The sequence below is a fragment of the Haliotis cracherodii genome, unplaced genomic scaffold, assembly GCF_022045235.1.
Source record: "Haliotis cracherodii isolate W230 unplaced genomic scaffold, xgHalCrac1.p SCAF_5, whole genome shotgun sequence".
In the NCBI taxonomy this organism is placed as follows: domain Eukaryota; kingdom Metazoa; phylum Mollusca; class Gastropoda; order Lepetellida; family Haliotidae; genus Haliotis; species Haliotis cracherodii.
Genome location: NW_027266308.1, coordinates 64516352 through 64539887, shown reverse-complemented (window position 1 = coordinate 64539887; position 23536 = coordinate 64516352). Strand labels below are relative to the sequence as shown.

The 23536-nt window shown below is 38.5% G+C and overlaps 1 protein-coding gene across 1 annotated transcript in view; it reads left to right on the top strand.

Moving 5' to 3' along the window:
- The first annotated feature begins 1587 nt into the window (after positions 1 to 1587).
- LOC139442749 (autophagy-related protein 2 homolog A-like) overlaps positions 1588 to 23536 on the top strand; it is a 73490-nt gene continuing 51541 nt past the window's right edge. The window contains exons 1-12 of the mRNA XM_071223634.1: positions 1588 to 1833; positions 7542 to 7710; positions 8786 to 8947; positions 9616 to 9718; positions 11351 to 11543; positions 12213 to 12407; positions 13323 to 13419; positions 14317 to 14505; positions 14766 to 14897; positions 16093 to 16161; positions 17397 to 17667; positions 18762 to 18948. Coding sequence (XP_071079735.1) covers positions 1666 to 1833; positions 7542 to 7710; positions 8786 to 8947; positions 9616 to 9718; positions 11351 to 11543; positions 12213 to 12407; positions 13323 to 13419; positions 14317 to 14505; positions 14766 to 14897; positions 16093 to 16161; positions 17397 to 17667; positions 18762 to 18948 — 1935 coding nt within the window. The 5' untranslated portion in view covers positions 1588 to 1665. The remainder of the gene's footprint in view (positions 1834 to 7541; positions 7711 to 8785; positions 8948 to 9615; positions 9719 to 11350; positions 11544 to 12212; positions 12408 to 13322; positions 13420 to 14316; positions 14506 to 14765; positions 14898 to 16092; positions 16162 to 17396; positions 17668 to 18761; positions 18949 to 23536) is intronic.

Here is a 23536-nt window from a genome sequence, read left to right as displayed (position 1 = left end):
CGACCTCAAAAGGACCACTAACTTTAGTTTGTTATAACCGTAGTTCGTTATAAGCATATATACAGCTTCACTTTTGCAAATAGTCGGGACATAAAAAGCAGTTCGTTATATCCGTCAGTTCGTTATAAGCGTGTTCGTTATAAACGTATTTTGTTGTACTTAACTCCTTTGCTTTTTAAAAAAAATCAATTTTTTAACAACAAAGCAATTTATTTAAAATCGTGAGGTATGATTTTAAAACTCCTTGTCTTTCAAATATTAATTGGCTTATTCAAACTCAAATTCTGTCAAACAGTGTGCGCATCGTGTGGATTAAGGGTGTGGGTTTAATGGGCCTTACCTGTCTTTCAAAACAGTGGACTAATCCATTCAGCTTCTAAGGATATTCTCAGACGTTTGTTTTAAGTCAGCTCCACTTTGCTGTATAACAAATGGGTGTAGGAAAAATGGGTATGACCCAACTGATGGCTGTACCACCTGTTCGTGCACACGGTGGCTCCCCATTTGTCAGTGACCCCGCTAGTTCAGACAGCTTACAATCACATAGGTCACGGTTGAGTGAATTACTAATCCACAGGCTGATACCTGCAACAGACCAGGTAGGAGACTAAACACAAAAAATACAATTATATAAAAACAATTGCTTTATTTTCATGACACATATAGTTACATCCTCAAATTGTGTATATCAACAGAGCATGTTCTCTATTTTCATTCATTTTCATTCATGATGTTTACAACATTTAATAGCAAAGTGTCCATAGCAAAATAGTACAAAATGTACGCCTGTCTGAGTTGTCGGTATTCCCATTTCGTGGAAGCCTTGGTGGCTGAGTGGGTTACATAGGTTTAAAATATATTTTTAAATGACAGTTATATCACAACAGCCCTTCCAGTGATAACTGTATGCTTTGTAATTACAGTGTTCATCAACAGTGCGTGCGTGCGTGCGTGCGTGTTGTCAAACGAAATTAACGAGTCCACGTTAAATTAAAAGTGCAGGACCATATCTAAAAAGAAGACAATCTGTGGTATATATTACTTGGCGCTGTGCAAATAGATCCGGCACAGGAACGGATCCGTGATTTTGAAAATGGAGAGTGCACAACCAGAAATTGCTTAGAGAAAAATACATAAGATAAATACAGCTAGGATAACATGTAGGCGATCTTTCCTCTGTGGTTTTCTCTCGTTCAAACTTTCGAGCTTTCTATTCATTCTTTTTCTGTCGTTTTGGCGATTTGAGTATTGACTTTCCTTTTCATTCCAAAACACATTAAAATGTCATCACAATGTCCTAGTTGAAAAGCAGTATTTTCTGAATATTGGCCTATATGTCATGTCATTATAATCAATATTAAATTTCAGTTACCATTAAATGTATATAATCCCAGTGTAATTTTCCTTTGAATTTATAACGAATAAATTTGCTGAGAAAAAGAATAATTTCAAGACAGTAAAAACTGGATACAATGTTGAAGATACGTTCTGAATTTTAAATTTCGCGCTCAGCATACTCGCGTGTGGTCGACAATCTAAAAAGTTATCTCCCTTAGAACCACTCGCGCTAGTACCGTTACAAGGAAAATGGCGTAGTTTTGTTTTGGTTCGTGAGACTGTACTTTGTTTTCATCATAACTGTACAGTGCTTGCCAGGGAATCAAGATGCCTTGGTACAAATTAATTCCCGAGTCTTGGAAAAAGAGAGCATGTAGATATCTTCTCCAAAGATATGTTGGCCATTTCTTGAAAGAAAAGCTGTCTTTGGATCAGCTGAGCGTTGATTTGTACAGTGGAAAAGGTGTCATCAAAGAGCTAAATTTAGATGTCGAGGTAAGATAATGAGAAAACTATCAACGGCAGTTTTGCTTATTTTATGTCAAGTCATATCACATTTTTTGTCACTCGTACAACCAATGTAGATGACAGTAATCACAAGAATCGTCCCACACCGTACTCGACCTTTAGCTTCGTTTGTTTACTTTTGTGTCATGGCTCTTGCGGAGAACTGTATAATATATTCTCTTTGTTTCCATGATTATTCGCCAAACACGAGTTTTGTACTCAACGTGATCATAATTAATCATTATTCGAAAATGTGATTTTTGTTCTTGTTTCAAAGTTATGCAGTGTCAGGAAGATAAGAAAATAGTGTTATGGCACAGATACTGACATATTGTCAATATGTCATGATTCTTTTGTTGATAGACATGGTAAATAATGTAATTATGAAAACCAAGTTGATAGATGGAATATATACTGTTATTTTCATATCAGAAAAGCAGCATATGTCTTATTTTTGTCTTGTATTTTGGTTGCCTCTTGCCAGCAGTTATGTCCATACTGTTAATTGCATAAATTCACACTTCGTCAAATTTTGATTGGTTTATATAACTGTTTATGTTCAATATACTTTTTAAGTGTAAAGGGGTTAAAATGATAAATATACGAAAGCAGACAAGCTGGTTGATATCTCGATATAAATGCTAAGTGTATTTTAATTTGCATAAAGGCCAGTATACATCATTGCATGGTATATGAAGAGATTTATGAGGATGTATATGAACCTAAGTGCAATAGGTTTGTTATAAGTGACCATGCTGACACAGATGAACAAAGAAAACACAGAAATCCTTTAAGAACTGTTCTGCTGAGTAATGTGGACAGTTTGTTTTATGTGCTTACCTTTCATCATGTTCATCAGATGCTATTTCATACATAATTATATGTGAATACATGTCAAGTAAACATGTGAAATACTTTATTCATTTTGTTTGTGGCTTAAATTTATTTATACAATTCACCAGAGCGTTTTATTGTGCCTTCTAATATATACATCTACATGCTATTCCGTGTCATTATGTAAATAGAGAATAATTGAGTAATGGAATATGAAGATGATCTTACAAAGATGTCTTCTTTCACAAACTCTCACTATGACTAACCAGCTGACTGTACAAGGTGTATGTCAGTCTGACCCAGTCATGCTAGAGTCATGAATCTCTAGTGTCATCAGAACTACTTTCTTAATGTTCATTGCTGTCATGGACAATTGATATACTGATAATGCTGATGGAAAACTACAACATGCAGTCGTAATGTATAGGACTTTGGCATGTTGGTTTAATCCCTGTACAGAGGCACAATTCCCTATGCTTCTAACAATAGCGGATTGGGATAGGGATTATGTGGTCTCGGAACAATGTGTCACATGCATGATCTGGCTGATTGTATCATGCACTTACCACAATGCTAGTTGTTTATACTATCAACCACTGGTTTATCTGGAAGTTTTGACATTCACTAAGTAAACACGTTGTCGTAACAAAGTTATAATACTGCTGGATGTAAGACATTCACTCATTCACTCACTCACACTCATTTCATAATTTAGTCTTTTGGACAATTCTTTTGGAGAAACAATAGTGTCAGTTTTGACAGAAGGGCATGTGTGAACAACAATCCCATCTTCCCGAGGCAAGAGTGTTTACTGACTTTAAAAGTCCAGTTTCCACCCTTGCCAAACTACGCTGGAATTCCTGGGCTCTATCGTAGCACCACCAGTGGCTATTACAAGTTATGTCCCTACTGAGCCTCTCCTTTAGACCAGTCAGATACCACCTCTCGTATCACTTGCATTTGCTTGAAACAAAACAGTGGCACCCAGTCAAGATGATCTGATCGATAATCAAGGTCTATATTGTGATAAAACGGGTCTTACATCGCGTGATCACCTTGATTAAAAACATGAAAAGATTTTGAAAATATCTGTTGACAACGACAGTGCACATGCTTTGCAAATCCTGCAATTGACCAAAATCTGCAGGACAGTTTACGAACCAGATTTCGATTTCGATGAACGATTTTGATTGGACTATGCTTAGACTCGTTAGTCCAGCCAAAATGTAACTCCATAATACCAGCCTAGTTCGGCAAGGGTGGAAACTGGACTTTTTTAGTTAACTCCCTTGCCTTGGGAAGATGCAGCAATCCAGGCCTTAATTACTGAGTGTTTTGACTAACAAAGAAATTCTCATTTATCATAATATGCTATTTCATGCATGTTTTATAAACATGATAAAAGGGCTTGCTTGATTTTCCACTGAATTTCTTTCGGAAATTATTTTGACGAAGTAACATATGTAAGACATTGAATGAATGTTCTAATGAAAGCAATGAAATGTGTAAAAACTATTAACTTGTTTAACATGTTTAGCCATAAATACACTGAACCCTTTTTATAGACGAAATAGTGTAATCATGGCCATATCAGGACTAACTGGGTACCTCATCACATGGCTTTCAGGCAATGAATGTTAATAGGTAGAGACATTCCCTATTAGCATGATTAGAAAACTGAACACAAACTGAAGTATTATACAACCTCATTGATGTAGATTTACTAGAAATGCTGATCAGACATTAAAGATATTGCTTTGTTGAACATGCCAGTGTTAAGAATAAAAACCAAACAAACCAACGAATGGGACGTGAAATATTGTTAAAAACGTTATATATTATGTCTGTGACCTTAGCCTCTGGTTCAAAGCCTGAATCCGTTAATATCAGTCCATTTAATATTTAACTCTACATGAAATGTTTATCAGAGTCAGGTTCTGGCTAGTAAAGTCAAAAGATTTGTCATGGACTTGCACACATTTATTGTTGTGTGCATGGAATTTGATTGAAATAATTACCGGGGGTATGTGTGCGTCAAGAGGTTGTAAATTAATCTCCGATCACCCGCTCCTTCCTTTTATACTGATATGGATTCAGGTATACCAGGATACATTGTGTCTGCCAGTAGCTAAGTGTAAAGGCATCATTCCAAAATTTAATAGATCATCCATCACAAAGTGCCCACTTCAAGAAGTAGTTACCTTAGAGAGTGTGCTCTCTGCCGTATGCACTTAAGTAATGAACATTGCTAAGTAGCAGTCTGTGTTGGAAGCAGCTGTTGCTGATAGTTTCACTGCTGTTGATAAGAGATTTATGACATTAGTACTCTCCAGGTAATACTATAATGTCACCTGTCCATGTTGTAAAGCAGGTGATAGATTGAAAGCCATGATGATAGTAATTTCATGTACTTGTTGATGCATGTCATCGTTTCCCAATTGCGTAGATTGATGCTCATGATGTCAATGGTTGTCTGGTCCGGATTCAATTATTTTCAGTTCTCTGTCATATTGCTGTAATATTGCTATGTGTGGCGTTAAAGAGCAAACAAACAAACAATAGTGATTGACATGATTAAGAGTTATTAAGGATGTCCTCTGATCTGTACAGGGTATTTAACTTTTTCTGAGGTACATTTTTGAAAAAGCTATAAAGCTCAAACTAACTTTTAATTGAAAAAAGGGTTAGTGTGCATTCTGCTGAGCTAGGAACAATTATTAACTACTGCCTCAAATTCCTACTTTACTGTAGAGGCATGTAGGGAAATCACTTACAGATTTAAGTAGAATTAATCACAGCTTCCTTTCCTTACTATTTTGCTACATGTGGATAATATGTCCACACCAATTAGAAGACATAGTTTCTGAATGTTAGTGTGCTTATTTTTTAGCAAATGGATAAAAACATGTACATTTACATACTGTATTTCCCTCAATTTCTAATATGCAGCAACATTACATGTTGTCATGCAGTGTTATGACATCACAAAACAAGGTTACAATACAGTGACATCATTATTTAAAGAACATTGAAGCGCTACTTTCTTTCACTTTTGCTGTAAGCAAAATGGGAATGAATTCACATATTCATGATATTGTTTGATTTATGACACCATATCATATCTTTGACGATTACTTTGATTCTATGGTTCTTGACTGCCTGGCTTCATTTTGGCAAAACATTGTCTTAGAATATGTTGTTATGCCGATATACAACAGTTTGAGTACATACCAGTGAATATTCTTAAGACACACTGCCAAGGTTGTTATTTGGAATGCTAGTTGAAGTTTTCAACTCATCCTCTCACTTATCACATCTTCCTGAGGCAAGGGTGTAAACTGACTTGAAAAGTCCAGTATCCACCCTTGCTGAACAAGGCTGGAATTTCTGGGCTCGATCGTAGCGCCACCAGTGGCTATTATTAGTTATGTCCCTCCTATTGATCAGTCAGATTTCACCTCTCATATCACTTGCATTTGCATCAAACAAGATCGCGGCAACCAGTCAAGATGATCTGATTGATAATCAAGTTCTTTATTGTAATTAAACTGGTCTTACTTTGTGAAGTGCATCAAATCACATTAGACTATATATATGTTGACGATAAATTGACAGTACACCTACTTTGCAAATCCTGCAATCGACCGAAGTCTGCACGGCAGTTTACGAATGTCGATTTTGATTAGACTATGCATAGACTTATTAGTCACAATATAATATAAGCCACAATATAACTCCATAATTCCAGCCCAGTTCGGCAAGGGTGGAAACTTGACTTTTACTGTCAGTTAACTCCCTTGCCTCGAGAAGATGCACTTATCATGGCTTTGTTTGGTTGTGTATATTTTTTCCATAAAACACACAGTTGTAAAATAATGTGAACATTGGCACCCAGCTTGTGTGTGTCACACTCAGTTTATCCTACCTCCATGAGAATAAATCACTTATACCCCGCTTCAAGGCAAAAAGCTGCAAGCTTTATCCGAGTCAATAAAAGTCACGTGACATAGCACAAGTTAACCTCAGCTCAATCGGCAATTTTGAATTTGTTTCAATTCTATCACTATAGCAGATTAAAACATGTCGGGAAAGATAAATTGATTGTACCAGTATCACTCAGGGTACATGGGGTTTTATGCATCCCTCCTTAGGTTTTATATCCCTCGCCTCCTGTTACAACTTATATTATTTTAAGGTAAGCAAAGACAAGGTAATAGCAATGTCTCATGGTACTTAAATGTATGTATAAATAATGACAGTTGACATGATTGTGGTGAAAAGTGTTTGCTGACAATGCTGTTTTTTATGCAATCTCATTAAAATCAGATCTTAGTTCTCGCTATCGCTAAACAAAGATCTGAGGACATCCCATTACAGGTCACGTCAGAACGATCTTTCATCCAACCAATCAGAGCGTCGCTTACCAGATCATGAAAGTGACAGTCAGAATGTGTTATCTAATCATGCAACCACGATATATTTAACACAGGGTATTCCGAACGACAGTAACGGGTGTTATGATTATATCCATACAATCTAGGCCATCTATAAGCCATTCCAGATTGTTCTTCTTATCAGTTTTAAAAATTTTAATTGAGAATGCGTCAAAATATGTTTCGAAGTGTAGTCGCCAGTTTGAAACTAGTGTTGAAAGCTCGAGAAAGCTGCCATCTGATTGGCCAATGTCGATTTCTTGTCAGTCATTTCATTGGTCGGTCAAACGTTGTTCTGGCGTGACCCATAATGGGATGTCCTCAGATCTTTGTTTAGTGGTAGCGAAAACTAAGATCTGATTTTAATGAGATTGTTTTTTATGGGAACTTTAGTAATCATGATAATTATTTGTGTTTTCTTTATGACAGGCTCTCAATGAGGCATTGGAGAGTGTTAACATCCCCCTTGAGATCGTGGATGGTTTCATCGGCAGTATCTCCGTCTCCATCCCATGGACCTCGCTGCTGACGGACAGCACAACAGTAGAGGTCACTGGCCTCGAGCTGACAATACAACCCAAACAATGGGATGACAGTGGTAGATACCTTGCTTATTGAGTTTTATTGGTTACTGTTCCGATGCCAGCTGCTCAAACTTACAATATTTCCTCTATTAGATGTTGGGCCTTCAATACACACCGGCCTCTAATTGATGCCAGGCCAGAAAATGGAAGCCATCGTTTGATGAAATTAATGATCCCTATCATATTAACTTACGTCATGTAATGATGCCTCCCTTGTACTTCCAGCATCTTTCATTGCTGATATAATTGCTTGTGCCTGTCCATTCATAGTGAGTCAGATTTACACTGGAAGCTACCAACGCCACCATGGCTCCAAGCTTTTCTCTGTAGATTTAAAGCCGCATGGTGTGAAGCCAAAAGAGGACACTTGGTTCATTAATGTCAATTTTACTTTTAACATGTTTAAAGAAGAGTAACTCACAAAAGAATTACAATTGCCTTCTCCCTCCCTGCCCCGTCAGTTTTTAAAAAAGTCATAAGAAACAAGATTGTATTTTTAAGTTGCTGAAACAATGTGAAAAGAATCAGAGAGTCCAGTCCAGTTGGCCCATTACCAGTCAGTGATAATTTTAGTCCTGGCTTCCAGTTGTCCATCTCTAACAACTATCAGCACTAATTTACTGTTACGTTTGGCTTCCACTTGTCCATTGCCAATCACCTATCAGCGCCAGTTATCTGTTGGCTTCCCTTGTTAAGTTTCCGCCTTTATTATGTTACTACTTTTGTTGTTCTTACAGGTACATATATATATGTTCTTTTCCTCATAGCATTTATTCACCTGATGGAGTAAGTATATACTCCAAAACGTTGTGTTCCTCATAGTAAAGAAGTTGACATCCATAAATTCTCTTCCTTAAATAATATGAGTCACCAAGTGGAAATTTCAATCGCCATGGCAACCAAAGTAGTTGCAACTTTGAGGCCTGTGAACCCAGTTTTGGTTCAGGGTAAGTCCTGTATTAATGCTTCTAGATGAGGATTTGGTTGTCAAAGTCTGGCCCAGATTCAGTTAGTTACATTTTGCCATAATAACATTAAGATATTGGTGAGTAAGTCAACCCTCACTGGTTCACTGTCATGTGTTTGTAGGAGACAGTCTGGACACCCTGTCCATGTTGAACAGCATGCACATGACATCCAGCATGCAGTTGGCACAGGAAGTCCTCAAATCTGAGAAATTCACAGAAGAAGCAGCTGAAGAAACCACAGGCTTCGAGGGAGTCCAGATGTTTGCCCAGACCATTGATGCAGGTTAGTAGACTTTCTGAAGGGTCAGGATGAAAACTGGTCCCCATGTGTTCCCCTTTGCTGGTCCTAATTACCGGGTAAGAAGCGATTGAAGATTTGTTGGTCAGGCTCATCTTCCTAAGGTAAGGGAGTTAACTGACTGTAAAAGTCCAGTTTCCACCCTTGCCGAACTTGGCTGGAAATTCTTGGCTCGATTATAGCGCCACCAGTGGTTATTACGAGTTATATCCCTTCTATGTCCGTCCTATTGACAAATCAGATTCCACCTCTCATACCGCTTGCATTTACTTTAAACGAAATGGTAGTGCCCGGTCAAGACGATCTGATTGATAATCAAGATCTATATTGTCATAATACGGGCCTTACTTTGCAACGTGCATCAAAACATGTACATGACGAACCAGAACCACAGCAGTTGACGAACCAGATGTTCATTTTGCTCCGCAATTTTGATTGGACTATGCATTGGACACATTAATCCAATCCATAATTCAAGTGTAGTTCAGCAAGTGAGGAAACTGGACTTTTTACAGTCAGTTAACTCCTTTGCCTCGGGAAAATGTGTCAGGCTTGGCGACTTGGGTAATATTATTGATGGCTGATTGAGAATCTCATGCTACAAACTGCTAATTATGATCTTTGTTGTTCACATAGATGATTTGATGTTCCAGTTTTGTCCAGGATAAAGATGTCCTTTGTAGACACCACCATCAGACTGGAGCATCTTCACAAGGGGGCAGACCGAGGTGTGGCCCTGGAGCTCAAGGTTGAAAGGTATGCTGTATTTAGTTCATGAAAACCAGAGATATGTTTCCAAACATCCAGCCTTTACACTACATGATCCTAGCTATAACTGAATGTATGGCTACTCATGATATGAACACATCACATTCTGGTCCTTGTCAATACTTCAGGGGGGTGTGGACACTACATTCCTCAATCACTCATGAGACATATAGCTGCTTTGTGGTGCAAAAATGATGCATGTAATTTTTTGAAGCTAATAAACATGATACAGTTGACACACAGAAGTCAAAAGAAGCCCTACTCTCTGTATGAACTTTGGGTGAATGCTACAGTTCACTGATGTTCTAATAATGTGTTGAGAAGATGGCAGCAAGGCTATTGCATAGGAATGCTATGGCATAAGAAATCTTGCTTATGCAGTCTGTGCCAAAAACTTTTGAGTCCACCTACCTTAACCTGGCTCCTAACATTATTTTTTTTACATTTTAGTATTATCATGTGGCTTTTGTTTGCTGAACTTCCTGAACCGAACAGAATAATACTACAGTCAGGCTAAAATTGAAGACTGTTTATGTAATCTGAGGGCTCATTGATCTGGGTACTTGCTGGTTTCCTCTCCTGAAACAATGCGGCTTGATTCATTGGGTTAAAATAACCACAAGGCATGTATTCATGGAAAATGGACAAACGTAGTGTCTACAAATCCATGAAGTGTTGACGGTGAATTCTGGTATGAGATGATTATGCTACTTTACTAAATTCCCAGAAATACATCCTGGGTTCCATTCCACAAAACTATCGTAGAGCTAAGGTTATCGTAACTACCATACTTTAACACAGACTTACAACTGTCGTTGTGCTACGATCACCTTGTGGAATGGGGCCCTGTATGTTAGATCTAACATATAAAGACCGATCAGAAGGTTACTGTCCTTGGCATGACTGTTGCATCAACTGTGGGAGAGTATGCTGGCCTTCATTTTGTCTTCCACCACTGTTTACAGAATGGAATATTTTGTTATGTTAGATCTAACATATAAAGACCGATCAGAAGGTAACTGTCCTTGGCATGACTGTTGCATCAACTGTGGGAGAGTATGCTGGCCTTCATTTTGTCTTCCACCACTGTTTACAGAATGGAATATTTTGTTATGTTAGATCTAACATATAAAGACCGATCAGAAGGTAACTGTCCTTGGCATGACTGTTGCATCAACTGTGGGAGAGTATGCTGGCCTTCATTTTGTCTTCCACCACTGTTTACAGAATGGAATATTTTGTTATGTTAGATCTAACATATAAAGACCGATCAGAAGGTAACTGTCCTTGGCATGACTGTTGCATCAACTGTGGGAGAGTATGCTGGCCTTCATTTTGTCTTCCACCACTGTTTACAGAATGGAATATTTTGTTATGTTAGATCTAACATATAAAGACCGATCAGAAGGTAACTGTCCTTGGCATGACTGTTGCATCAACTGTGGAAGTGTATGCTGGCCTTCATTTTGTCTTCCACCACTGTTTACAGAATGGAATATTTTGTTATGTTAGATCTAACATATAAAGACCGATCAGAAGGTTACTGTCCTTGGCATGACTGTTGTATCAACTGTGGGAGAGTATGCTGGCCTTCATTTTGTCTTCCTCCACTGTTTACAGGATGGAATATTTTGATGACATTGCCACAGAGCAGGATGGTAGTCCTGTGGACAATCCTTTGGGAGGTTTGTCTGAGCCAGCTGGTATTGCTCACAAGAACATCCATGTGATGGGGGTGTCGCTGTTCTTTGATGAGTTCTTCAGAGATCCGAGCCAGCACCAAGGACCTGATTCCCCGGAGCTGTCACCAAGAGTAAGTCAAGGCATGAGTGGTGTGAGCCCTTAGTCAGCAAAATCACAAAATTCAATAAAGAGCAATTCTACCATGAAGTTGGAAAACACTTGATTCAAAGATTTCAAGCAATGATAACTGATTTGACAACTGCATCAACTGCAACTGCTAGTGCAACACCAATGGTATGAGGACATCGCATTACATGTCACAAAGTTTCTTTCAGTTCAATATTTATCCCTTTGAAGTGAGAAATAGACAGTTTCTAGCACTGGAATCAGTCATACAACTCGTAACTGTTGTTAGGAATGCCCAGTAATCTCCTTTTCAAGGTTGCAGGATTAAATCTCATAAGCGATGCTGTCATTGGTCGGGTGAATGGTTGTTAAAAAAGACATGACCTGTCAATGAATGTCCTGAAAATCTTTGTCGAGCAGTGGCTAGCACTAAGATCTGATTATAATGACAATGCATCAGCATAGAATCTATTCTTTATTGGAAAGCACTTCTTTTTTAACATTAGTATATATAGGTTATAAAATGCCATGTTGCAGTGGCTAGAATATCTTCATAATTGTACAGAAAAATGTATTTTGGTTCAATGTCATACTAATAAATGTTTAAAATATAATAAATCGCTTGACTTTCAATTGTTTATTTGGTAATTTTCAATATTATTTCATATTTCAGCTGTATGACTCAACAGCAAGTTCAATGTACAAGAGCACAGCCGAGAATTTGATCAACCAAAGCATCACCACACAGCCTAAGTCACTTGGAACCTGCCTTGTGTCTGGATCTCAGCCCATTCAGGTGGCAGTCTTCTCCGGCAGGCAGGAGCTCAAGGCCAAACTCAAACAAGTGGACACACTGCCTGGACCAAAGGTAGGAGAACTGAAGAGAAGCATCTGTTATGTTCTGCATGTACGCCTTGTTAGCCTGGACTTCGTTCAGCAGGATTTCCTAATATTTCCTTAATCCTGCCGATTTCATGAGGAATGCTACCGTTATCATTTACAGGGTTTCACTGTAGCAGTATCACTGTCCCTCTGTAGTAGTGTGGACTACAGGAACTGATCACATTCTGGGAATATTTTAGCTCCTCGGGATTAACAGGGTCCCTCTGTAGTAGTGTGGACTACAGGAACTGATCACATTCTGGGAATATTTTAGCTCCTCGGGATTAACAGGGTCCCTCTGTAGTAGTGTGGACTACAGGAACTGATCACATTCTGGGAATATTTTAGCTCCTCGGGATTAACAGGGTCCCTCTGTAGTAGTGTGGACTACAGGAACTGATCACATTCTGGGAATATTTTAGCTCCTCGGGATTAACAGGGTCCCTCTGTAGTAGTGTGGACTACAGGAACTGATCACATTCTGGGAATATTTTAGCTCCTCGGGATTAACAGGGTCCCTCTGTAGTAGTGTGGACTACAGGAACTGATCACATTCTGGGAATATTTTAGCTCCTCGGGATTAACAGGGTCCCACTGTAGTAGTGTGGACTACAGGAACTGATCACATTCTGGGAATATTTTAGCTCCTCGGGATTAACAGGGTCCCTCTGTAGTAGTGTGGACTACAGGAACTGATCACATTCTGGGAATATTTTAGCTCCTCGGGATTAACAGGGTCCCACTGTAGTAGTGTGGACTTCAGGAACTGATCACATTCTGGGGAAATTTATAGCTTTGTTTTTGCTGCATCATGTTTAACATAATGAACAGCCTTTTAATTCTCTTTAAACCATCTTGTGTCACATTAATTTTTCAGCTGAATTACTGATTGTTATTTCAGCTTGAACTTGACTGTCAGCTTGGAGCATTCCATTTGCTATTATCACCCAGACAACTTCATGGGATTCTAGAGATATTCAGTGGTCTTGCCTCCCCAGGTGAGTGAAGTTGATATTCTAGGATATTTGGTCCAGCTCTGTGTGTCTTGTGTATAGAGCATGTGTTCGCATAGCGCAAGGTATGGGATTCGATCCCTGGCCACATCATGCAAAAAAAATATTTAAAAATGGTACTTGTTGCTTCCCTGCCTTGCTTTTGTCATTCTGGGGATAAAATGAGGACTGGTTATCTTGGAATCAGTGTACTGTGCTGAGTGGAGTATCCATTTTAAACTGTGACATGGTCTCTCAGTGGGCTAGCATTATAAAAGTGGCATTAGTCCTGACTAGTACAAGCCGACGCGCGCGCGCACCCAACCACGCACGCACGCACCCAACCACGCACAAGTGTTACTGAGTGGGGCGTTAAACAACAAACAAACAGACATAGTCAAGATACTTGTCAAGTCATGCAGGTACTCTCCGTCGGATGAACCTGAGCGAAGACCTGTCTTTATCTTACACCAGTATGGCTGTCTGTGCAACTGTATTCAGACATTGTACTGAGATACATATTGTACTGTCTGTATCGTTGCAGCCTTATTGTCACAATCTAATTAAAATAAGATCTTTTACTCTGGTATAATATCTCTCAGAAGGTTTTTCTTGGTGAAACCTGGATGAACTTTGACCTGGGTTCTGATCTAATCAGATGTCAGCTTTTTTCTTTACCACTTGATTCGGAAATTTTGATTTTAACACAATTTTCAAGACAACACACAGAAACACAAATATTCCTTTGAAGGTACTCCTGTTGGACATGTTGCTGTCAGAAATAACAAGGTGTATAAGATATCCATAGCATTATATGGCCCATTCTTTATTATTTACAATCCGAACTGTCCTTGTGTATGTTTGTTGTTAACCTTGAGGTGGATGTCCCTGTGTATGTTTCAGCTAACAGTGATGATTCCAGTGGCAAGAAGCGGTCCAGCAAAGACAAGCCGATGAAGGCTGCCGACTTCCAGCGAGTGGAGTATGAGCTACAGCGCCATCTACAGACTGGGAGGATGGAGCACCACATGGCGCACATGTCCCCGCAAACTGCGATGTTCATGCAGGAAGACATCATGATGGAGTCTATAGGTCAGGGTCATGCAGTGATCTGTAATCACACAGGCAGTTGTCATTTAATGATACGATTTTCAACCCCTTTCACTCTCAATTAAAAGACCATTGTTTCTTCAAGCCAATATGGCAATGTGCCCATTTCTGTAACCTGTAAAATAGCTTGATCTGGACTTACGTTTGATAAAAAATCCTCTTATTCCTTATGAAACACTATTGGTTTGAACTGTATGTGCACGTGGTTGAAAGCTGGTAGTTCACCCTGAGTGTTGATGCAGATGAGCTGAGAGATGAAGACCTGTACTTCTCCATGCATGGTGGGGTGCGAGATTCGGCGCAGTCTGAGATGGAGTCCTCCTTCTCCAGCAACTACAGTGGGAGCACCACCAAGACGGCCAGCACTGCCACATGTAAGCCTTTACCTGGGGTTTATACACAGAGTGTGTCCAATTAACCCGAATAGATAAGGAGTGACAGTTCTCAACAGGACATAAAAGTACACTTGCCAGAACCTTGAGCGAGGCGGAGGTACATGCAGCTGGACTTGTTCTGCTGTATGATGTGTGTTTGTTGGACTAGTAGTACACATATAATTTTTGTGAAGTATCAGCCAGGCAGGCTAGCTTGATAATGTTTTACTAATACTAGGTTTGTTTGACAGGTCATTTTTTACTCTACCAAATATTTCAAGTTTCAAAAGTCAGTTGCAGAATTAGTGACAAGGGACCATGAGTGAGTGAGTGAGTGAGCGAGCGAGTATGGTTTTACGATGCCTTTAGCAATATTCCAGCAATATCATGACGGGGACACCAGAAATGGGCTTCACACATTTTGCACTTCTGATGAATCGAACCTGGGTCTTCAGCGTGACGAGTGAACACTTTAAACACTACGCTACAAGACCGCCCCATTACAAATATGAAAAATGTTTAGTACATCCCACATGTCAGAAATCAGACATTTCAAACCAATTCACCATTTAGCAGGAATTTCCTTTATGGTTTCGAACTTTCGTATTTGACAACTGAACAGCAATATTATATCTCACTAGTCGGACAACCTAGATTTAATTTTCAATAGCCACAGAAGACGAAACATTTCCAGGAGGTACTGGGCAGGCACTTGTTTCGCCCACTGAGTTCATTATTGGCATATAATTGTACTACACATGATCCAGTGTCAACATAGATTAGTTCATGGCCTTTAGATGTGCTCTGTATTAGAGATAAGTATATCTTGGTAGCCATGGTTACTGGAACCTATGTGTCTATTGGTGTTACTGCAATAAACACCTACAGAAACAAGGATAACAGTGTTAGGCTTTGTTTTGTTATGGCTGTCTCAAACAAACAAATATCATGGGTTATGGAAAAGAAAATACTGGTGTATCATGTATTCTGAAGTAGCATAAAAATATAAATTGGAGTTGGTTTTATGCTAAATTCTTTTCATAAACTCTTCCTTTGCTAAACTGTGGTATTTGAATTAATGCTTGTACTGAGTTACCATCAGTTGATGAGAGCAGGAAGGAAAGCGTTTTTGAACATTTGTTGATTTTAATATTTGAATCAGTTCTATGCTAGAGTGTCATTTGTCATTTTTCAGCATTCCCCAGAAGTGAATCTACAGATTACCGAAGACCAGCATCCTCATCAGCACCAAAGTCACCTAAAGGTACCAGCTGTACACAGCATCTTTACTGGAGGGAACAATCAGGGGACATAACTCTTCACTCCATGGGAGACAACTGCTATTCCATACTATGACAAACTCCAACAATTACACCAGCAATTTCTCTTTGATTCCTGAATCTAGTGATTACATGGGTATTCATTCGTGTAAAGAGTGTGTATCATATCACTGAATATGACACTATGATATGACTATGAAAGTAAGTTGACACTGTCACATCCATTATGCAGAATGAACTACATGTTGGTTAATCCTAATCATCGGGGTGGTTGGGTAGCCCAGTGGGTAATCTATCTGCTTGTCATGCTGTAGACCCTGGTTCCATTCCCGCGATGTCTACAATTTGAAAAGCCTATTCTTGGTTTTCTTTGCCTTGTCTAATACTGGAATATTGCGAAAAGCAGCATGAAAACTAACTCAACATCAAATTTTATTTCCATACTGAGGAGGTCAAAGGCCTATAGTACATACAGTATTCAACGTAATAAGCACCTGCTCTAATAAGCGCCCACGGCTATGTTTGCTAATATACTGGCTAGTGAACAATCCCAATTAGCACCCCTTCTGATTGATAAATGTACACAAGACTATTTATTCGTGCATAATATGTTTGCTATATGCACCCTTTATGGGCATTTAAATTCTGGAAAAATATATCTGTCGTATATAAACATTTCAGGCTGTCAGTATAAACCACGAAATTTATGATCTTTCAACTCTGTTGTTTTTCAACAAAATAATATTCTAATAAGAGCCCCCTATTTCTAATTTTGGGAGTGCCCTGGGTGCTTATTATGTCGAATACGGTAATACAATACATTCTGACGAGTAGAGTTTTGTTATTAAATAAGATTTCTCCTGTATATCATGGTATTATAAAAATGAATAGACAATTGGGGCAATAGTACAATCTTAGAGCTATTTAACAAATCTATTAATTTAAAGATGCTAGGATGAACATGGTAATATTATTTAAGATTCTTATTTCAATATTTAAGTTCTATCTTCTCTTTCAATATAGGTATATAATCCAATTTCCATAAAAAGATTGTGTGATGAACATCCGAACCTTGTTAAAGCAATACAAATTTCTTTGCATTGAAAACAGATAAGTTATGTTCCTTTTAAAAAATTTGGTTTCAGAATTAGGTAACAGAAACATTTGCTTGATAAAGAAACCTAACTCACTGTTCATTATCAACTCCCCCCATCTACAGATCACATACAGAAACTGTTGGACGACCCTTCAGCAGAACTGAGTAGATACCGCCTCAAACTGACTTTTATCTCAATCAACCTTCTACACGAGAACCCCACCTCCACCCCCGGTGATCACTTCTCCCCCGAGGTGCCGGCCTCGGAGAAACTGAAGACTATCTCTGACACCTACTTCAATAAGGCAAAGTTAATTGCCTTCAGTGGAATGACGTCCTCACTGAAAGACCTTAGGGAGAAGTTCTCTACAGCACTGCCATATGATCATATTGGGTGAGTAGTTAGAATGTCTTTTGAGATGATTTTCAAATTGAAACGCAGAAGCTAACCCACACTGTACAGATCTGAATTGTGAAATCAGTAATAGACCACGCAAGACCAATGAAAATCAGATTATTTAATATTTTTAAGGCTTAAAACAATGAAAGAATTGGTTCTCAGGCAATGACTCAGGCAAACACGAGATGCGCAGTAAAGCAGTGCACATGTAAAGGGAAGCTACTGTGTGCTATAGTGGATCGCATTGTATTTAAGTATTAGGATTTTTTTTAAATTTTAAAATGGAAATAAAATCCAAACGTGCGGCAGATTTTATGATGATGCGGGCGGTGCCTGAGAACCAAGACTATTATATTTTAGTCAAATGCATAGTTTTAGGTTTACTTTCAAAGAGACAATACAGTGGGTCAAATAAATGGCCGCAGCAAGTAGTAACAGGCCCTTGAATTGATGGAAGTGCACTTATGAATGTTCAGAACATTGTCTCTTTTGAATGTCTTGAAGGAGGCCTGTCTCCGGTCTTGTATCTAGAATAGTTTTGGAAGCTGGAAGAAATTCAGTGTTTCCAAATAGGTATTCAAACTATACTTAGATAAGTATAAGTAGATTGGATGAGGTCAAAAAGGCCTCACATCACCCGCTAGTTGCTGTCATATACAGTCAGCCGTCTTGAAACTGTCCCTTCCTCTAACTTCCAGTCTGTCAAGCCTGCCATGTTCATGTAACAAGGGGCAGGTAACTCTAACTGGATACAATTCCCATCTGGAAAGCTCCATTTGTTGCTGTTGAATGCTGTTTGAATCCAAGCTTTATTTTATCAATGAGAACTGAATTTTTACTTGTCATCAACTCAATTTAGTAGTCTTGTGTTAGTAGACATGTATGAATTTCGAAGGCTGGGTGTGATCTTTGTGGTCTCTTATTATGAGGCCAGAGTCCTGGGATTCAGACTCTATTACACTACAGGTTCAGAGATGTAGTTAATTTGAGTTGGTATACAAGCCGACATGTTTCTTCATTATTGTTTCATGCCGCAGGTGCGTTCAGTTGTGTACATCTCACCATGATGTGCTGTATTGTGACTTCAGGATCCTGGGGAAGCCCCTGACTCTGGAGTGTGCCCAGAAGACGTCTCAGCATGTCCAGAGTCTGTCACTAGATGTCACCATCGGGATGTTCGAGGCCACCGAGTGTCTGTTTGACCGGCGCAACTTCACCTCCTCCATGATGGGCTTCAGTCTACCCATCGACAACAAGTTGCCGGAGTACAGCCAGGTAAGGTTCAAACTTATACATTGTTGTCATTGGTGCATGATTCGTCCTGTTTGTTGTTTAACATCACATTTAGCAATATTCCAGCCATATGACGGACGTCTGTAAATTATTAAGTCTGGACCAGACGATCCAGTGATTGATATGATCGATCTAGAGATCCATTGGGATACAATGTCATGCAATCATCCAAATCACCTAGCCTGACCATCTGATCTTACTCGGTATCTCCACAGGTAGATTTGCAGTGAATATCTGTTTTCCTCATTATCATTACCAGTACTAATCTTTGCACTTTTGATCTAGAAAATGCTCTCTCCCAGGTTGGTTAAAGTATGTTAAGTTTGACATTAGTTAAATCTGGCTTCCATGACAACCATATTGACAACACTCAATCTCATTAAAATCAGATCTTAGTTCCCACTATCGCTAAACAAAGATCTGAGGACATTGCATTACGGGTCTCGTCAGGACGACCTTTCATCCGACTAATCAAAGCGTCGCTTACCAGATCGTGAAAGCGACAGTGGGAATGTGTTTTCTAATCATGCAACCTCGAAAACGTTAACACAGGGTATTGCGAACGACAGTTACAACCCGTACGGCTGATTCCGTCAAAATTATCGTCAATCTCTAGTTCCCGCGGGATAAACATTTGAACGTAGGAGGCGTTGCACAGTACGTGGGAAGCACTACCATACAATCTCAACCAAATATTAGACAATCCGTTAAAGTCGTTGGTTCAGTTTTCAAAATCTCAATCAAAAACTGTGTAAACATATTTTTCAAGCGTAGTCTGAAATGATAGTCGCCAGGTTGAAACGAGTGCCATGAAGCTCGAGAAAGCTGCCTTCTAATTGGCTGATGTCGACTTCTTGTAAGTCATTTCTGTAGTCAGTCAAAGTTCACGAAAGGTTGTTCTGACGTGACCCGTAATAGGATGTCCTCAGATCTTTGTTTATCGGCAGCGATAACCTTGATCTGATTTTAATGAGATTGGACAACACCATATCTTTATTAAGGTGGTACCATATATAGATAGTTAGCAGTGGGGTATGTGTTTGAATGTTTATTTTATCTTGTAAACTTATCAGGGATATTGAACATTGTTAGTTACAAACCAGTCTCAATGTTGGGTCGGTGATATGAATAGCATGGCGGCCAGTTCCATTGATTACAATAGAGTTTGAGAGAAATTCAACTTTTAAAAAATGGACTGACACACATAAGAAGGCCCTAAAACATCTTTCTGCTGGAAAGGATGTTTCATGTCCATTACAACTTGTGATGACTTTGGTTTCTAGGCAATACGAATTACAGTGGAACACGGATATAACAAACAAACAGATACAACGAACTGTTAACAAATCCCTGATTTATCTCCTATATATTATCATATATGATGTACGTACATAACGAACTCTCTAGAGCGAACTGATATCTGATCCCCGACAAGCCCAAATCAGCTATGAATCAACACAATCACTGGTAACAATTCAGCCTTGTTAAACATGCATTATGTTAATCTTACCTGTCCATGTGATTGGAATAATCCCGTCTGTTAAACAACCGTTGCTAATACAAGTCAATGCAGCAATTACAGTGTTGCCTCGCTATTGTGGTCTTAAATATAGCGCTTACTTGGTTATAACTTGGTTAAGTTTTCCAATGACACGATGTCTTCCCCATTTCAAAAAACATTATTAGCTAATCATTCAATAATGTTTACATTATTTTCGGCGAAAACGTGCTTGAAGTAATTGGGAGATCGCACAGCTCACCGTTTTTTACAGCAACTGCGGTCAGTTTACTGCTTTTGACACCTTGAAACGAACTTTAGTTGAAAGAGAATGGCTACTTATATCATGAAAACGTATAAAACGAACAACGTATATAATGAACTGATTGCTCCGGTCCCTCTAGTTTTTTTTATATTCATGTTCTATGTTCTCAACGTTTGATTGGTCGGTAAAATGTTAATGAAAATCAAGCATAGGCAATTTAAGATCTTTAAGATTTTTAAAACCTCACAAATGGATGGTTTGTGTAAGTTTACTGAAATGCAAGCCCTGGCGATACAGAGGATGGGACTGAACAACAACCTCCTGATCAGTAGTCACGCACTCTAACCACTACACCACAGAACTGGTTGAAGATGTGTTTTTTTAATGCTGGCTAGATAGATTTTATGAGTGTTTCTTTTGACTGATGTAACACACTTTTAAACATAGTACATGTATTAAAAAAATAAGTGTTGTTGTGTTGATGGTTAATACACACACAGCACTATAAATGACCAGTCCCTAACAATATTTGATGATAACTTACACATGTTACACACCAACTATTGTAAAACCTGTGTTCCTGGCAAAGCACATGTATAACATGTGTCACCTTGTCACTGCAGGTACTTTGATGAGTGAGTTAGTAACTATTGAGATAAAATTGCTATGTGTTGGAAATTGTGAGGTAACAAGTGAACATGTTAGACTTAGGTTTCAAATCAATGATTAATTACTTCATAATCATAATTCCTAAGATATTGTTTTACCATGACAATTTTAATAATTTGGTGCTAGTAATGAGCTATAGGCATCAGGTGAAATGTTTCTTAAAATGTCCTCAGTTGATATGTTATCAAGTCAGCCCTATAAATGTTTTATTGTCAAAACTGTTCAAAGCAGCGTTAAAAAAACAACTCACTTTATTGCTGGGTTAGGGACCAGTTAAAAGTTTGATGTCGGATAAAAAAACCTTAATTCCTTAAGTTTTGAGACATACCACCTACCCCAAAAAGTTAATTCTGAAAATGTTGAATTTCCAAGTTTAGTGGCCTCTTTTTGAAAGCATTCTTGTGTTTTGATCTGTTTGTTTTTTTAAGGTTTATCAAATGAAGTTTATTGGGTAGGTGCTGCCAATCATTTGTAGGGTTTATATGGATCAAGTCTGTCGTCATTATGTTACACACTGCACTAGATAGACTATTGCTGGTGATGATAAAACCCTACCTTGTGGAAAAGCTGGATGTATTTAAACAACTCCTAACAACATATGGATGGAAATAGGATTGGTTTAGTTCAGTTACTATAGAAAACACTGAGAAATCAGGAAAGTTGATTTTGTTGGATGGAAAACTTACAGAGCCATTAACACACACACACCCCACCCCACCCCACCTCACCCCACCCCTAAACTTTAGGAATTAAGATTTTCACCTGACATTGAACTTTTGAACTGGTCCCTGATTAAAATTAACAACAACACATTAGTGTGAGGTGCTAGTCATGGCCTTCCTGCTCACCTATCCTGATACAGGTGTGTTACCTGGCTGTGTGACCTCACCTGTAATCAACAGGGCATGGCTGTCACACACAATGGAAGGATGGTTGCTTCCACATGCCTGACTTTCACAAAATGGAATTTCCAATAAAGTCTTGATTTGAATAGCAGGTATAAACATGATAGTGAATGAGAAGAATTTCATGTCCATTAACTGTCACAATATTGCTGTTTCATGTATTCACCATGATAATAACTTCTGTTCATACTCGGCAATAGGAAAATAAAAATAAACGTATAATCCATACGCAACGTTTTTAAGTTTCATGTCATAGATGGGGAAGGGGAGAATAAACTTTGAAGTAAACATTGATGTGACATTTGCCATAACATGTTGCTACTGCCAGACTGAATGTGTATTAAAGATTATCATGGCAATCATAATTGACATATAATATGCTGACATCCAACAGACATATTGAGTCGACATGTTCAAACTACCTTAGTCAGTATTTTCATATTGAAATTTGATTTGGGCTGATTTGAGTATTATTGCATTGAAAATTACATCATTATTACATAAAAACTCTTCAACTGATAACAAATAAAATCTCAGAAAGCAGCTAACAATCAAACAAAGCAAGAAAAAAGCAAGAAAATTAATTTGTGAATTGTCTAAAATTATTGTACAACAAAATATCTCAATATTTTAAATACTGATTTGAAAATATGAAAGACGGATCATCTTTCTTATGTTTCTCAGCCAGAATAATCACTTACTATGCTTATTAAAAGAAAAGGAAGTATGATCATTATGATACCAATGAGTTTTTTTGTTCATAATCTTAACATATTCTCAACTCCATATTTCTAAAACTGAAGTAAACTAATTGACATTCTCAAGATTTCTCAAGCAAACTGCTGTCAATTTTAAAGCACACCTGTACTAACTGTATGTGAGTAATATTGACGAGGGATTGACCAGCCGGAACTGAGGTACTATAAATAGCTATGACTCCTCCTGCTGAAGCTACCACAGCTGAACAATAAACACAGCTCCCAATAACGTGTGTGAGCATGTGACTGGTGAAGTAACTATTATGTTCAATAGTGTAAGCAAGCTGTGAATGTACATTGCCACCACTGTAGAGCTGAGGTGGTAATGCTAGTCTGTGTAACAGGTTGACATGTTCAATGACAAAGGTGAATACGACATGGGTTTTCCCTGGAATCGTGTTATCTGCGTGCCCTAAGGGCCAGCTGAGTCACCCCATGATTTGAAGTGACCCCGGAAAACACAGAGCTGTGTTCA